Here is a 19,525-nt window from a genome sequence, read left to right on the forward strand (position 1 = left end):
TACTCTCCCTTTTCCTTTTTTTTTTTTTTTTGATATAAAAAAAAGCAAAATCTAGATATAAAAAAAAAAATGCAAATGCTGGGATCGAACCCTAATCTTACAGAAATCCGCTTCAAGTTCCTTTCTCTCTTTTCCTTTGTTTTTTGATCTCTCATTTTAACAAAAATGAAATATGTAATCAAATTTTTATAAATTTGAATTATTGATTGAGTAAGTTGAGCGTTTTGGAAAACAAAAGGAATTAAGATATCTTGAAAGTAGAATGAGCCATTACAAAACTTGAAGGAGGGATTACAAAAGAATTTTGATAGATTGAGATTTTATATATATATATATATATATATATATATATATTTGAGATCTTTAAAAATTGAATTCTGTTAACTGAAATTAAAAGTCTATCACTTTACTATGGGACCACATAATTGTTAGCGGTAAACTTTTATTTGTGTAAAGTGAAAATCTTTTGCCTCTTATATGTCTTTTTTTTTTTTTTTTTTTTCATTTTTTCCTGCTGTCTTGATTAGTATGAAATCTTCTACAATAAAGATATATATATATTCTTGTTTGGTAAAACAAAAGATAGACATTCTTGGTTCCGCTGGATTTCTGTAATAAAACTGGTGGCGAATTGTTTGTTATGGGGAACACTACATATATAGTTTTAATAACAGTACATATACCAACTTGCATGAAAGCTTTCTTCTACTAGACAAATTATTTTGATTCTTCAATGACTTTTATTTGTCTGCTTCCCTACATCAATTTGAATCATGATTAAATTAACAACTATAAATCATATCGAAGAACCAAAACTAGCAATTAGATTCACTCAAGTTGATCTAAATCACAATCAATTTCTATTGTGTGATTGAGAATTCTCACATTAAGAATGATAACTTAAAAGAAAAAATACAACTCAAACTGCTGACATCTGCCACAGGATAAATCACCCTTTTCAAGCCCCCGATTGATTCTTCCATAGAGGCCAATGATAGACAAATACTTCCCCCGAGCACAGCTTGCAACTCTTATTGTAATGCGCTCTCCAAGAAGCAACTCTTCTCAAAATCTTAAAAGGTGTTGAGCTGAAATCAGGATTCTTGTGATTTGATAGAACTAGTTCAGAAAGACATTGGTGAAGATAAACCACAACACCAATGCATCCGAGCGAGAGGCCCCTGATTTCACTACATCGTTGCCAATATCATTTGCTTTGCGAAAGATGTGCTTGAAGAGGATGTCCTTAGTGTTGCTTTTGAGGCTCTCGATATGATTAGAAATATGCATTCTTCATACGGTATGGGACAGTAGAGGGGTTCTTAGCCCAGAGAATAGTGTTGCTTGAGTCACTTTCAATATTTATGCTATATATCCTTCTTAACACTACAATATATGTAACAAGAATTTCATGCAATACTACAAGATACCGCAACAAACTAAAAGATACAGCAAAAAATACTTATAACAAATTTCTTTGCATATTTTTGTTGTGAAATGTAGTTTATAACACTTATTGCAGTATAAAAATTTTTATGTCACAAAAGGATCTTTGCAACAAACTGTATATATATATTTGCTGCAATGTATTGTGAAAAGTATTTGCAATAATTTTTATGTATATGATCGCTGCGAATTGTAATTTGATATTGTTTATATTGACAAAAATATAAAATTTAAACATTATAATTGCTAAAAAAGTTTTTGCAGTACTGTAATTAATGATTTCTATTTACTATAGTAATATTGTTCACATGTTATTTATTATTTCTACAATAACAGGCATTTATCCGTGACACAATAGGTAACAAATATATCTCAACTACAAGTAACTCTCAATTACCTCATCAAATTCTATTGTCAAAATTATGAATGAGTGTATGAGTGAGATTCCAGGGCTTTACGAAGTACAGAGAAGATAAAATTCACTGAGGGTTTGCTTTTAATTTTTGTTAATATTATTATAGTATTATTTTTTTACTTGGAATCCTACTATAGTATATAATTAATTGATGATGCATGGTATGTAGTTCAGTTATTTTTTTTTTTAAAGAAAATTTAAAAAAGTTAAAACTTCCATTGATAAAGATAAATATGATACAAGGCAACTGCAACTGATCAAAGGAATTATAAAGAGAATACCTAATTCGAAAGAAAACAGAGAGAAATCCTAACTATTTTCACTCCATTTCCTGATAGCCTGCATCACTGCTTGCTTCACCATCTGAGCATCGATGCCTTCAACATTACCTTGATTCTGAAAAATTATCAACAATTCTTGCTTTAGTACATGCAAAAAATCAAAATCAAAACATCATTAGCATTGTCAGATAATGCAAGTACCATTAGCTTCCATATTTATATAGCATGTCCAAGCAAAGAAATGGATCCAACGCTAACCATTCATTATTGTGAAAAAGAAAATCCAAAATGTGTGGTTCAAACCCATGCCTTACAAGTACTAACTCAGACAAAAGGAAATTAATATTGCATAAGCCTACATGACAAGACATATATTTGGATTCATTCATTCAAATTTACTTGTCTTCTAATTGAAATTCACTTTGGGGTTAAAGAGAACAATGAATAAGTGTTCATATATACTTCTCCTCCAATGGCTTCAAGTTGGAAATTGTCTTCGCAAGAAACCCTAGCGTCGAGCACGTCAAGGCCAAGCTCTTCGAAGGTTTCCAATATGGAAACAAGCAAACCAGGGCAATTCTTTTCCAAAAACACATTAATAAGGAAACCCTTCTTTAGGGTTTCCACTGTAACCTGCTGAAACCAAATAAAAACTAAAATCAATAAAGGGAGCTCTTTATATAAGATTTAACGCTTGTTAGAAAAAGAAGAACAAGAGAAAATTGTTTAAAACAAGAAAAGAAATACAAATATGATATATACAATTCTCATAGATATATATTCACCATAGGCAGAGGATTCTGGGAAGTTGAAATTTGTGAAGTTCCAATTTCTTGGTTCAATTTCTCCACCTTTTCTTTCAACTCTTCTATATATCTCGATGCATCTACAATGATTGAGGTCTTGTTCACCTGCCAATAACATAATATCCCAACAATCAATAATTAACCAGATAGAAAATGAAATAAACTATCATGATCATCGGCACACTCGATCACACACCATCGACCAGGTTTTCACACCTACTCTTAATTACTCATAGACTAAGCTTTCTTGTTTCTGAGTTTTATCTCATGGTTTCATTGTCAGGATAGAAATATAACAGAAAAAAAAAAAAAAAAAAAGAACCAGGAAGAGAAAAACTTGGATTTTGGCCAATTTACAGCAGTAGAGTTGGTAACAGAGCGAAGCTTTTGCAGTCTCTGATAAATAGATGCTTTCTTTCGATCTCTAGACGACATTATTCAGCCTGTAATCTTTAGAACATCAACTTTATTTGTCAAAGGGCCTTTGCACTTTTCATTTCACCGCAGGGATTAATATGAGGGTTATTTGAAGGAGAAGCAGTTTCATCCCCCATAACATACAAAATACAGTTGTTTGTTTCCTGCATGAGGGCCTCCTTTCCCCCACATGAAATTATTATTCATCATAACCCAATTTACGGAATTGACCTCTCATTGATTTACAGAGACTTTGACGTCTTGAAATTCCAACATAAAAAATAAATAAAAAAATAAATATTTTAGAAGACACTGACAAGAGAAAGGGAAATATATGGAAAAATTACAATCAAATTGTTGTCTCTTTACTTGTAATCATATTTACTAGATTGCGACAGCTAGTGAATCTAATTTCACTTGTAATCATATTTATGTGGAATTCATATGCTTTATAATCAAAATATATAATTATAGTTTGCCTTTAAAGGAACATTTCAAAGATTAGAATTGTCGATTGTCAATTTCAAAAAATTATATATATAGATCTGATCATTTAAAACACAATACGATGACATAATATAAATATAGGATATAAAGATAACACGATTTAAAATTTTAATAATAATTATATATGAATTTAATAAAATAAAAAATATATATTTCATATTTTTATGTCAACACAAATTGTGATTCATAATTTTTGTATAAACTATAATAAAAAATATAAATTTTAATATTTTGCATGACACAAATATACGAATTGTTAAATTTAAATACATGTAACAAAAGAAAAAGAGTTTTCATATTCCAATATATATTTTTTTCAAATGGGTAGAATGTATAGAATGAGAAATAGTTACTTTCCTTAGTTTCAAAACCAAATTAGCTTCCACACACACACACACGTATATATATATATAAAGTAAATTACACTTTAAACGAAAAAAAAAAAAAAAAAGAGAGTAAAATACACCAAATTTACTATATTTTGGTTACTAACATTACTTAAACAATATGACCATCCTGTTAACTCTAATGGGATGCCATCTTTGACAATTATGACTACATTTTTTACTACATGACATTTGACAACGAAGCAAAAATAAAAAAAACATATACTTACAAATAAAAAAAAAACTTTTAGTTTGATGTCAGCATCAAGTAGGAGAAAATGCTAACATACCAATGAAAATGGCATCCCTTTAGAGTTCAACAGAGGGCGCACCTAGATTGTAAAGATTATAAATAATTTAAGTGAACAATATAATATAATTTCCTCGTGCGCATGCGGGCACACATGTCATATCTATATAATTATGTTTGTAAATTATTATTTTAACCTAATCGTTGTTACAAATCTTTTATTTTCTTTTAACGTGTCACATATATACCAAAAAAAAAAAACTATTATTTTGTGTTGGAATCATGAAATCCTTTATTCAAGTTAAATTCCAACTGAGTAGGTTAATATATAAGAATTGATTCATGACCTTACGAAGTTCGAAAAAATAAACTGTCAATTAATTTAAACGAAATAAATTAAATGATGAATTTATTTATTTTTTGTGGGTAGGATTTATAAGATCATCATAACCACTTAAAGGCTCAGGTGTAAGAAAGAGATCCCAAGTGATCAAGTAAGGAACATTTAATTTGTACGAATGTCTTATAATACTATAATTTTATAGGCATAATATGAAAGCTTCCGTATCTACGTACCATTATTATTATTTTAATTAATAAATCAATTAAGAGTACATACTTTAATTATAATAGCTAGTACCTAGGGTAACCCAATCCGTTCAAGGTGGTTCGACCCAACCTGATTTTATAAGATCGATTTTTTTTTTTTAAATCAAGTTTTGGATCGAGTTGGGTAATGTTAAAGAAAATATCAGGATCGGATTGGGTTCAAGTTTGAGACAAATCCGACCAGACTCGATATTATATAAAAATAATTTTTTAAATAATTTTTTATTTATATATTTATATAATTATATATTTAAATATTTATATTTTAAAAAATAATATTTTATTAATTTCGGGTCGGATCAGGTCGAGTATTGTTTATATAATATCGGATCGGGTTTAAGTATTAAAAAATAAAAAAAATTCGAGTTGAGTTTGGATTTGACGGATATAAGATTGGGTCGGATTCGGGATGAGCAAAAACCCATCCCGACCTGATCCGTTATCATCTCTATATGTACCTCTATATTTATTGAAGAACTAAAAGTTTTATGACTTTCAAGCTACAAAAATTTGAAATGCCTTATGAAATAGTATCAATTTTATAATGTTTGAACTTATTTGTAATTTTGGGATTTTAATGTAGAATTTTCCTCATTTTAAGGTGTTTGGAAAAATCTAGATCATCAAATAACAATTGTAATCAATCTCTCTTATTTGTAGAATAAAAAATATATAATTTAGGCTCGAATTAAGATATGACTTAAGATCTTGGTTTCAAATTAAAAACAAAACGGGTTTATTTTTGGCCAAATTCCTTTAATAATTGGATCAAGATCTCATTCACGAAACATAAATAAATTTAAAATATTGCATTAATCAATGGTAATCTCTGTCACACATTTACACCAAAAAAAAAAGCCATCTCTCCACACCAGCAACATCTTTTGGTGATGAAGCTTTCATAATTTTTATTTTTATAGTGAAAACAAAATTATTGTCACCTATGAAAATGAAATTTCAACTATATATATATATATATATATATATATATATATAAGAGATAGTTTTCTCTCATTTTCAATTAATTAGAAACCTCAAAGTAAAATCCTAATAATATTTTTATTTAAAATGGGCTATATTTTGATAATAATAACTTTAACTAAATTCTTGATCCGTTGTAAATTAATGTGATAAACAGCCATGTCATATATTTGGAGAATATTAATTTTTTAGTTCTAGTAATCATGGTTTATTTTTTAACAATTTCAAATAATAAAAAAAAAATGAAAATCATATGTCTTCCAACAATTCTTGTCTCTCGTCTAGCCAAAACCTATAGTCAAAATTAAAGGTAGCTTGGGGATTGCCATGAACAAAAAAAAAATACATCGATTTCCCTTACTATTTTGAGTTTCTTTGTTATTATATATCTAGCTAGATGATCACTTTGTTCTTTGCTTATATCATAGAAAGAAACAGCAAGAGAGATTAAGTTAATAAAATGGATTACATGGATTAGTTCATAAAACATATGTAGCGTTCTTGTGAGTCTCACATTATATGTAATATATAATAATCCAAATGAATGCATTCCCTTTTGAATAAAAATTGCATAAAATAGTCACTTAACACGTCATTGATGTTAAGTAGCAACAAAGAATGATAATTAATCAAATTTTGTTGAGTGGAAAGGTGACTAAATTTCTATACAAAAAGAAACCAACCAAAAGGACAGGAGAAGCTGATGATAAAGCCTAATATATAGCTAGGAACAAGGCGATGGTAACAAATAAATTATATATATTTTTGCATGAGAGAGGGACAATCATGAAAGAGGTGATCGAATCGGTCCCGGTGAGAAGGATTTGGAGGGATTGACAGCTAACCAAACAAACCTTGGACGCTTCTTCCTTCGCTGCTTTCGATGCTACTGCATGCTGGGTTCCTCCGATCACGAGTAGACCCCCACCCTCTTTGCACGTGCCACATGACAGTTGGTGCCTTCTTTTTTTTTAGACTTTGCTGATTCATTTCCTTTCGTCAATGGGATCACGTGCCTACGCGTTCTTCTTTTCTTTAAAATACAATTTAATATCATAAATTGCACCCCCAACTTGGAAATTTTAATTAGCAAATTCATCATAAATATGTATATTTTTTTCTCGTGTGCATCTTCGAAAGCTTTCATTAACTACATTTAGATTCCCACTAACGAGAAGCAACAGCGAAACTCTAACCTGAACGTTTCATAATTAGGAGAGTAAACTCGACCAGTTGAGACAACCCATGATTGGTATGATAAAAACATTAATATATCTAATTATCTTCAATAAAAGATAACTTTGAATTCAATATCTAAATTAAGATTTCAGGTTTTTTTTTTTTTAATTGAGACAAGATCTTAGCGACAATTGATTATAAATAGTTGACATTTTTTTTTTGAAAAATGAGATTTTATTAAGAAATGGAGAGAAATAAAATTACAACCATGCAATCAAATCAGTGAATTTATCCACACCTAACTTGACTAGATAATCTGCTAAATAATTAGCTTCTTTAGACACGTGAACAAATGAAACATTTTTTATGACAGCTTGTAAATTACAGGGGCGGTTGATGACAACATTACTGAATTTTCATAGGCTTTCGCAAATGTAAATCACCCATGAGATAACTATGAGGAATAGTTGACATGAATTGACGTTGTTAATGGGTTTTAAGCTTGATGTTTTTAAGAATTTTTAAGTAAAATATACACACAAGAGTGTTAATATTTAATGTGATTCAGTCTCAATTATTTACATTTATGTACGAAAACTATTTCTATTATAAATTTAAAGATTACAAAGAATACACAATATTTAAATACAAGCATTAATCTCAAGCCTTGAAGCAAATCTAGTTAATTCTCACACTATCTAATGCTTAAACACATGGAATATCCTTTGTTTTCTTAACTCTTTCTTGCATCCCTACATATCCGTTTTCTACATAAAATTAAAGATCACATAATGATTATGTCTTTCTCATTATTTTAAAAGTTAAAATTTAATCACTAAAAATTTTTATTCGTTAAGAACTCTTGTCCATTAAATATATTTATCATTTAAATAAACTTAATCTTTAAATACTTCTTTAATCAATAAAATTCAACAAAAATCTAAATTAATTCTTAATTAAAATTTAATTAGGTCAATATCTAATAATAGGTTTTATAATAAATACTTGAAATCAAGCGTGTCAAGATCAAGTTGTTTCGGGTGAACTAATTTCAACGGGTTTGTTATTTAATTAAACCAAAGAAAAAGCAAGACGAGGCTGACTTAAATCTCAGTAGCTAGCTAGCTTGCTTTAGCCTATACATGGGGATCGGGTTTGTTCTTTAATAAATTAAGTTCAAATCAGTAAATCGATCCTAAAAATCAACTTTGATAATTTTCTGTATTGGTACTTTGGATTTTGTCTTTGTTAGCCTTGGCTTGCTTTGTTACCTTATAATTGCTTTAATAAATTTTGGCTTAGCAAAAAAAAAAAAAAAGTCATTCTTGGTTTCTTTTGAATAAATAAAGCCTTCCTCACTTGTCCAGAATTATAAAAATGTTGAGATTTATCTTGAATCTCATAATCTCATATCAAAAGTTATAAAAGTTTTAAATTTATCTTGTATCTCATATTAAGAGTTTAGTAAAAGTATAAAAAATTTTATCTTTATAAATAAAATATTTTTATTTTAGTTTGGTAATCTCAGATAGTTAGATGCGAAAATCTCATATAGTTAGACACCAAGAAAATAATTAGATGAGTAGGTTATTAAAAATGTGTAATTGAGTTTTGGATTAAGTTTTGAGTAAGAAGTTTTTTGTGACTTTTCTCATTCAAAAAATCTCTCAGTTGTAAATATTTATTTGATAGTAAATTAGATTTGGAGTAGGTCATTTTGAGTTTAACCGAAACAAATATATTTATATGTTTTTATTCTTAATTTGAGCTTGCTAATTTGTTTGTGAGTGTTGCGTGTGCGTATTGATTTTTCAACAGGTGATATCAGTGCTATGGTGATTTTTAATAAGTGGTATCAGAGCTGAAAGTTTGAAACGTAAGAAAAACCGATGGTTCAAGCCATGGAAAGAAAAGGCAAGCCCAAAAAAGCTCAATTCAAGAGAGGAATTTGAGTTCATTTTTTGATAAATCGATTTACATGAAACATGAAAACACACAAGAGAAAATTGTGAGACTTCCTTTATAGGTAGAGTCATGTATATCTAGCACAAAGATAGATCTTTGATGAAATTTGAGTCAAAGTGTAGATTGTTAAAAATAATGACTCAAATCCCATAATAGATTTATTTGAGATTGGTTAGATATTACTTGATAGATAAAAAGACTTGCAGAAAAAGATTTCTAAAAGAAAATAGATTCTTAAAAGGTAAGTTTGACTTACAAAAGAATAATTATAAGAGGAAAAATATTCTTAATAGACAAGTTTGTTTGCTTATAAATAGGTGAAGTCTCTACAGGATTAGGTACGTATGAGAAAAAAATATAAGAGAGTTGTAAGATTTTATAGGATAAACACCTTATAAGATTACTGAAAATTTATGTCTTATAGGTGTATATGTTTGTATGGTGCATGGGAATAGACTAAAAGAGACTGAGAGAATCCACATAGATATGATATCCATATGGATATGTGTTTATCTGTATTGAAATGGTGCAAATAGGATGTGTTTATTTGAATTGAGAATATTTCATGAGACTAAAGGATATTGAGAGGGTCTATGTATATTAGTTATGAGTGTTTAATTTGATTTGATATTTGTTTGTAATTTTCTACAACTAATAGATTTTATTTTTCATCCGAGAACGTAGGTCGATTGGACCAAATTACATTAAATTATTGTCTCTTGTGTGTTTGATTGATTATTTGATTGGCTTCTACTGATTTGATTGGATTGAGGCTTTTTGCCTAATAAAAAATTGTAATTTCCTAACTATGTCTCAAGATTACCTTTGTATTTGCTTGTTTGCCCTACACATAACAAGTAATTAATCTCCTAATCGAAAATAAAAAAAATTCTCGCTTGATATATAAAAGTTGCTATATTAATACCCAAAAATCATGCTATTTTTCCAGGTTGTGAGAAGAGAAATAGATTCTTAAAATCTATAATTCTTTGTAGCAGCCAATGTGGAATAGAGAGCAGAGAAAGTGTACGAAAACCAAGAAAATCATGGAGAAATAGTGTTCTAGTTTCTACCACATAGTGTATAATTGAAATAAACACATGTCTGATCCGGAGTGATATAAAACGTGTGTCTGCATGCTTATGCACAGGGAGACGACGCGTAAAAATGCGATCAAATTTCCACATCAAGAGATTTTCTTACATAGCAAGCGCAATTTATGCATTTAACACAAAACCAAACCAAAACCAAAACGTACCCACCAATTCACATGTGTGCTAATCATCGCAACAAACCAATCCTTTCACAGACATACACAGCCTGCTCCAACCCATTGTCTCTTGCCTAACCATTTCCAATTACATATATTCACTTTCATTAGGAATATAATATATATATATATAGCTGTCTAGGTGCTATAGCTAGGTCCGAATTTTTCACTTTGATTTTTCTTAATTAGATTATTATTTAATTTACTATCACAATCTTGAGATTAACTATTAATCATTATTCTATTGAATATTCCACTGCCGAAATTAATTATTATTACAAAGCTGAGTAATACACGCTCTAGGTAATAATCAAACTTCTTTTCCTACTTTTACAAGCAAGGAAAAAATTAGGGTCCCATCAAGTTGCATTCTGCAATTGATAATTATGTGAAAAAAAGAAAACAAAAAAAACAAAGCTATATAATTTGAGGAATAATAATAATCAACAACACCAGTTTTCTTTCATTTTTTTTGCTAAGCAATGAGTTGTTTTCCTGGCTGATTGTAATGATTATAGGCTTAAGGTTGTTTTTTATACACGTTGAAATTGATTTTAGTAAAATTAAAAATAGTAATAAAAATTATTATATTTATAATTAAAAAATTTTATTGTAATTACAATTGAAAAAAATTTATGAAAAATTTTATGTTAAATAAATCTCATTAAAATTGATATTTAAATTTAATTAATAATGTAATAAATTTAATTGTAGTATACTAAAAATACGCTGGAATTCAAACCCATGCCTATCATAGTTTTGTACTGCGTTTTGATTTAACTTGTTTGACTTCTTGAACCAATTCCAATAACTTGCTACAATACTAGATGAAGTGGTTGATAATTGGACAGCCCTAGTGTTGGAAATTTTGACAACAGTCTTCAAGCTTTTGTCAGCTGAGGATGACTTGGTGCTTATCAATATGATGCTGCAGTGTCTGTTAAAATGGCTACTATAGTCGAAATAGACAAACGAACCTATCTAAAAGGCTTCAGACTCTTCAGGAAAACCAAACAGTATTGCATTCAAGCACGTACAAAAACGTTCCCGGAACTAAACGTAAGGATTCGATTTTCAATCATGTTATGATTCATCGTATGTGATTTCTTACCGCGTAAGTTGTAGATCCAATCAATCAAGATACAACACGTTATTAAGACTTGTCGCATATATTATATATTATTATTTGCCTAACGATATTTATTGGAGAATGCTAATTGCGGCTTGTAGAATAAACCTGCTTATTACTAAATGAGAAGATGTTAATCTGTCAAGCATTTATATATATAAATAATATAACCCTGCAAAACATACATAGTGAAGAGCATGGGATACGATTTACCGTCCAATCAGACAATTTGGACATTTATGCAAATAGTGCTAAAATTGGAAAAGTGTCTCGTGACGAAACCATTGTTTTTCTAGACATAGTTTTCTAGCAAATGAGATTCTAATCTTTAACATTTTGATCTAATGTTAAAGAATTTTTAAGAAAATATGAAGGTTTTTATTTCGAATTCAAATTTTTTCCTCATGAGCTATGTCTATTTTATGTTAAAAAAAAAAAAAAATTCCTTGTTAGACATGCATCCAATTCAAAACTGATTATCATCCCATGCATATGCGTTAATGGCATCTATAATATTTGAAGTCTAAACTCGTAAGATAAACAGTTTGATAAGTTTGCTGATATGCAAGGAATCTTTTAAAATTTGCTTTACATGCAAATTCATTTCTAGAAATAGATATCATATTCTTAATTTCTCCCACTATCCCAAAATGAATATACTATAATATATGTAAAGATGATCACATCCAATGACAAATTTCATTACGATTAATGAAGCTATCAAAAGTGATACCCAGGATCAGAACCCTGACTTTTACTTATAGCTATTGTAACTTTTGTGTTTAAGTAAATCATCCATTTGTTTTCTGAGAAGGGTATATATGACAGATGAAAGGTTAATTTGGTAGACTTCTGTTTCATCTTCGAATGGCACAAGGATTGAGCCACATCCATAGACTACTTGTCTACTACAACCAATACATATGTTTAAGAATCTATATGTCAACATTGAAGTTTAAGAAAGATTAATGTGTTCAGACATCTTATTTTATCAAACATAAGAAGTTCTTCAAAAAAATCTAAAAAATTTTAAAGATTCTAATTCGGTAAAAAAAAAAAATTCACGGAAGAAATCCAACAAATATATTCTTTATGAAAAATCAGGACATTTTTACAGAGAATTGTCCTAAGTCTGACAAAAAAATGCATTGGAAGAAGAGACTGTAAGTGTAGTTGTGATTGTTTGCAAGTATCTGCACTAAAACACCATAAATAGCCCCTCAAAGAAACGTTGAATATTAAATAGAAAATGAATTTGTCTGTATGCAATGTCTGGGGACACTGCTTATTATATAATAATAATAATAATAATAATAATAATAATAATAATTACTCACCCTACTGATTACCAAATACTTTTAATTTACATAAAGCTCACATCATCATTCAACCAGGTGTTTTTGTGCAAAACAAATCAATTAATTCTATTGTTTTCTGTTCACTTTTTATGAGAGGCCAAATGTTAAGCTATGATTATCATTCATGGTAAAGAAAGATGAAAGATGACTTTTTACTGCAGACGGTTAAGGCTTTGTTGGCATTGGTGATGGGTTCCTTCCAAGAGATTGACAAGTGATGTTTTAAGCATAGGGGTCCAGGTGGCAGAAAAAGCCATGTCTCCCTGTTGTGACGTGAGATATGGTTGTGACATTAAGGTTCACGGGCAAAAAAAGATCTGATCATATAATATATGTACGTATGCAGCTTATATATTGTACAAAATGTTCAGGTCGTCACCATTTCCTCACATGTGGGATCCTCCAGCTAAATGATGACAGCAAATGAGGACGAAGAATCCTACCCTTTACCAAGATCAGCCGAGTAGGGACAATAGCCCACTAGACCTTAAAAATTATTACTTTGAACTGGATATTTAAATCCCCACAAAATAGGAGAAGAAAAAAGACCTTTCTCTTCCTCATCTACAGCCTACAGTAGAAGCTTGATAAGGCCTCTTCAATAAATGATTCTGAATTGCAGACTCCATTATAGATTCAATGTATTTTAAATAGAGTGTGAAATTAATTTAAACAAAATTTAAAATAATAATAATAATGAAATTAATTATTATAATAATAAAATTAAATTAATAGTGAAATATGTGTTTAAATATAAATGTAATTGAGATAATGAGATGAATTAAAATAAAAAAATTATTATTAAAAATTATATAATAAAAAATTTTAATTATTTGATATTTATAAAATTAATAAATAATTAAATGTTTTTATTATATTAAATTAATAAAATTATTTTATATTTTTAAATAATTTTTTTTTATAAATTTAAAATAAAAAGTTATCCTATAGAGATATATTTGTCTTTTAATATAAATTAAAGGATAAAATAAAAAATAACAAATAAAAAGGAGATGGGAGCTGCGTTTAATCACTCGAACAAAAATGATTAGTGGCCAAACGGAGGAAAAGTCAAGCATTCGTGCTGTGCTTTGGAGATCCAAACAACTATTCAGTGGTTTTTTGCTGATTTTTGGAAAGTAATCGCATCTCACCGTGGCTCCGATTACATCCAAACGAAGCCGAGTTGAAACCATCTGCCCGTGAAGCCATAATATATTGTGAAGATGTAACGGCCCTAATTTCACATCGGAAATTTGCCAGAATGTATAAATTTAGACCATATGATAATACTTTACTGGTTAGATCAATCACCACATACTTGTTAAATTGATTTCCCCCTCTTTAAATTATCTAGTCATGTGTAATTTATGAGATGGAAAAGATTATATGCATATAATAACTACACAAATTTCATACATATATTACAATATAAGGACTAAATTACACATAATAATTGATGATATAAAAATATTGTATAAGAACATAACAATTACGGTACAAATTTCATGAAAATTAAATTGGAAAAAAATAAAATTTCAAAGAAAATAATGCATATGTGTACAATTTATATTAGTTATCAAATTTAAAAGGAAAAAGGTATTAGATATGGATTAGTAATAGTTTCACAAAATTTTTCTTTCGGTGGTTGAATTAATGTAAACTAGAGACAAATTAAAGTAGTTGGTTGACTATACACGTAATCATTGTTGTCACAATTAGAGGAAATTGGTGGGTTGAAACTATTGAATCGAAAATCAGTGGTCAGCCCGATTCTAAAGGTTGACATAATCGATTTTACATCAAAACAATTAAAGTCCAATTAAATTAAAATGGATCTTGAATTTAATTATATTTTTATCAATTTTTATTATTTAAAATATTATTCTTTAAAAATATTTTATAATTGATACAATTTAACTTTAGAATTTCATTAATGTACTACAAGTCATATGTATTTATTATTTATCTATTTATCATATTAATAATAAAAAATGCATTTAAATTATAATTAACGCTTTAGTTGAATCAATCCATTAGTTTGATAGACTGATTAAATAGGAAAAAAGCTTATATCAAATTTTATAGATGAAGTTCGTAAAGTTTTTTATTAAAAATAAATAAATAAAAACTTTGATAAAAAATTTAAATTGATAAAATTTAATGTGAAAATCAATAATATATAAAAATTTATTTATAATTTAAATTTGATCGTTACTTATTCAACAGTAAAAATTTTATTAATATTTTTATTAAAAATGTCTATTTAATAAATATATCAAAAATTTTTTAAAATTTTTTAAAATTTTACATGATTAATTTATATGATGAGATCTTTTAATTTATTGATTTTAATTTTCAAATTTGATTTTTATTTTCATTTCTAATAAAAAAATTCATGAATTTTGCTGATAAAATTTTATACAAATCTTTTTCATTAAATAAAGAACCGAACATCCAATCGATTTAATTTTTAATCCGATTATTAATACAATGCACTTTATTCAATTTTTTTCAACTGGCATAGAAATCCATGATCCGACGATGAATTTTGTTTCTGTAATAAATTTATAAAGCACAGATTGAAAAGTGCGACCAATAATTGCTTGGGCAATCTTTCCCTTGCGCACTGATGGGAAGGCTGCTTTTGGCCTCTTTTTCCGAGGAAGCTTATATGAGCAAATAGTGAGCGGCGAAGACAAGAAGACATTTGAACTTCCTTGGATACCACAAGATCATGCTCCCTTGACAAACTTTTTGTGGACATATAGCTTAGGTAGGTTTCCACAATAACATTTGGGATTAGCTAGGGAAACACAATAGAAGTGATGTTGTGATCGATTAATTTAATAATTAATGTATTTATGTTATATAAAATATTAATAATTTATATATTTATGTTATATTTTATATAAAATTTATGTATTATAATTTATAATGTAGAATATATTTTTTTAATTTTATTAAATTTATATATAATTTTTATTAAAATTTTATATTGTATTATTTTTATATTTTTTATTTATATCATTTTTATTTTATATCATTATATTGTGTTTTAAATTATTAAGCCTACTCTTAAATTTATTTTTTATGATATATAAATATATATTTTTTGATATTTTGATATATATATATATTGGAATAAGGAGCAAATACACAAATACCATGATATCAATTTTGGTTCAGTATGTTTATGTTAAAGTTTGTTCACAAGAATTCTTAATTGAACTTCTTCAAGCTTCAATATCTTCTACAGATCAAGATGCACTCATAAGTCCAGTGTTGAAAGAAGAAATCAAAACTGTTATGTTCTCTATGAATAGTGAAAAAGCTCCTAGTCTTAATGGATACACAGCCCATTTCTTCAAGCAATATTTGTCCATTGTTGGTGAGGATGTTACAAATGCTATATTGCACTTTTTTTTAAACTGGGCATATACTTTCTGCATTTAACTCAACCATTATCACATTAGTTTCAAAGTGTGCAAATCCAAGCAGGATTAGAGATTACAGGCCCATATCATGTTGTACTATCATTTACAAGTGCATTACCAAGATTTTGGCAAATAAGCTTAAAAATATCCTGCCAACTATCATAAGCAAAAGTCAAAGTGCTTTCATAGAAGGAAAGAGCATCACAGATAATGTGCTTATGGCACAAGAGATGGTAAGGGGATATGGTAGAACCACATTATCCCCAAGGTGTGCCATAAAGATTGATTTGCAAAAGGCTTTCGATACATTGGATTGGAATTTTATCCATAACATTTTGGCAGCCATTGGATTGACTTCAAAATTTATAGGCTGGATTAACAATTGTATTACAACCCCAATGTTTTCTATATCATTTAATGGAGAGCTAGTAGGCTATTTTCAAGGTGCTAGAGGAATAAAGCAAAGGGATCCACTCTCCCCATATTTATTTGCTCTAGCAATGAATGTGTTGTCAAGAATACTAGATGAAGCTGCCAAGTTTGGAGTGTTTACCTATCATCCTAAGTGCAAGAAGATCAAGCTGACACATTTATGTTTTGCGGATGATTTGTTGATTTTTACAAAGAGAAGCAAGGATTCAATCATTGGTGTCAATGAAGTTATATAAGCCTTTTCCTTGTTCTCAGGGCTGCAACTAAATTGCGAAAAAGTGAGATATATGCCACAGGAATAGGCAGGGAAAAGATCCAATCAATTCAACAAGCCACAGGATTCAAAGTAAGCTTACTCTCTGTCAGATACTTAGGAGTCCCACTAGTCACTAAAAGACTCACTGTAAAAAATTATGTTTCATTACTTGAGAAGATCACAGCTAGGATTAAAGGCTAGACTAATAAGTACTTATCTTATGCTAGAAGACTACAGCTAATCCAGTTAGTACTCTTCAACTTACACAATTATTAATGTAAACATTTTATATTGCCTAAGCATGTGTTAAAAAAGATCAATTAGCTCTACTCTAGCTTCATTTGGAAAGGCCAAGAAGGAACTGCCATAAGAGCTAAAGTCAGCTGGGAAGCTATTTGCCACCGTAAGTCTGAAAGAGGGTTGGGTATCAAAAACACACTAACTTGGAACAAGGCATGTATGACAAGGAATATTTGGTCTATTTTCTCAAAAACAGGATCTATATGGATAGTTTGGATTGAAGCCTATGTCTTGAAAGGCAGAAGTATATGGTAAGTTGAACCACAGTAGGGTAACAGTTAGGGCTGGAAGAAACTACTTCAACTCTGAATTATTGCACGCCAATTCATAAAATAGGAAAATGGTATTGAGGTGTGGCCTGTCCCTAGCAATGGTTGTTCTATTATAGTGGTTTGGAATGAGATAAGGTCTAAGCAATGAAAGGTTGAGTGGCACAGACTAATCTGATTTCAGTATCATATCCCGAAGCACTCAATGATTAAATGGATGACTATACTAAATAGGCTTCCAACAAAAGATAGATTGAAAAATTGGAGAATGAAGGTGGCTGAAAGATTCTACCTATGTTAACATGGGAGGGAATCTAGAGACCACCTATTTTTTGGTTGTGAATATGCAAAAATAGTGTGGAGAAGGGTATTACAATCATGCAAGATTGACAGAGTAGTCGGGGAGTGGACTGAAGAATTGAAATGGGCAGTGATAAGGATAAAAGGCAAGGCACTGATATCAGTAGTATTGCGCATTGCTTGGAATGCTCATGTATACTATATATGGAGAGAAAAGAACCACAGATTATTCAAGAATAAATAAGGAACAGAAGAACAAGTGTATAAGCTGATTAAAGAAGCTGTTAGGACTCGATTACATGGATTGCATTCGATTTCTGTTGATCCAGTCAACAAGATTTTATGTGATGTGTGGAATATAGATAAAGGTATATTGTATAATAGTTAGAATATGATTTGATTGCATATATGGAGTGTATGTACTGTAGCAATTTTATTGCTTCTTTAGGATAAATAAAATACAACTTATCCAAAAAAAAAAATTGGTTCAATAATATTCTTATAATTGAATGAGAGGATATGAAGTTATATCAATATAAAATTAAAGATGAGCAATCTTGTTATATCAATGTAAAATAATTTAGTTTTACATATGTTCATAATTTCACATATGGTTAATATTTTTACAAATCGAATGTTGAATTTAATAATATAATTATATTTATCGTGCATGTAAAATTTTAAATTAATTCAATATGTGTATCATATTGATCAAGAATACAACATTTTTCAATTTATATTTAACAAAACAAAATTTTTTATATAAAATAAATAGTTAAATATTTTAAATTAATTTGAAATTTGACGTGCATGATTTACATAAATAAAATATAAAATACAGTAATCAAATTAATTGAATATAAATCGTATAAAAATTACAAAATGGCATAAAACTAAATTAATAATTTTAATCTTAAACCCTAAACTTAAATAAATTTGCATTCATGTAGGTGGATATCTTGTCAAAATAGTTTTACATTTTTTTAATTATATATAATTAATATTTTCATAAAATGACTATTGAATTTAACAACTTAATTACTCGAACCATCGTTCAATCAAAGTTTCAAGTCAATTAATTACCCAAAAAAAATTTTCAAGTCAACATAATCATACTATATCAATAAAACAATGTTCCTTTTCAATATATATTTTAATGGTAAAATTTTTATAATCAAACAAAGGATTTAAACATTTTTCATTAACTTAAAATTTAACTTGCAATAACCACGTGAATAAAGAATAAAATCTAATATTTGAATTAATAAATATAAATGATTATATAAAAAATAAACTAGCAATCATAAATGGGTTTCTGTCAGAATATAGTGATATTGGTGTTCCACTTATTTGCAGTGTACTCCTAAAAAAAAATTGTTCACGTTATAAGATAACAACAAGAATTAGTAGGTGGGCAATCAAGAACTTAATTTTATATTATATGTATTTGCTGGAAAATTTAATCTGCAATTAATTATAGAGTACTTACCGTTTCCCTGTCATTGTTAAGCAGGATGAAGTGGTAAGGCCAG

The 19,525-nt window shown here is 28.6% G+C and overlaps 1 protein-coding gene across 2 annotated transcripts; it reads right to left on the minus strand.

The window, feature by feature from the left end:
• Positions 1-807: 807 nt before the first annotated feature.
• On the minus strand, positions 808-3,628 carry LOC111307221 (transcription factor bHLH61-like). Of its 2 annotated transcripts, none has more exons than XM_022905236.2 (4): positions 3,306-3,628; positions 2,928-3,053; positions 2,605-2,775; positions 808-2,257 (listed from the first exon to the last, which is right to left on the minus strand). In XM_022905236.2, exons 1-4 carry the CDS (start codon positions 3,381-3,383, stop codon positions 2,171-2,173), a joined length of 462 nt encoding a protein of 153 aa, XP_022760971.1. In that variant the 5' UTR covers positions 3,384-3,628; the 3' UTR covers positions 808-2,170. The 2 variants fall into 2 exon arrangements, with proteins under 2 accessions (XP_022760971.1, XP_022760970.1); XM_022905235.2 differs by having other exon boundaries at positions 2,605-2,778.
• Between the last annotated feature and the right edge of the window lie 15,897 nt (positions 3,629-19,525).

The sequence above is a fragment of the Durio zibethinus genome, chromosome 22 (assembly GCF_047325235.1).
Source record: "Durio zibethinus cultivar Kanyao isolate XHJ-2024 chromosome 22, ASM4732523v1, whole genome shotgun sequence".
In the NCBI taxonomy this organism is placed as follows: Eukaryota; Viridiplantae; Streptophyta; class Magnoliopsida; order Malvales; family Malvaceae; genus Durio; species Durio zibethinus.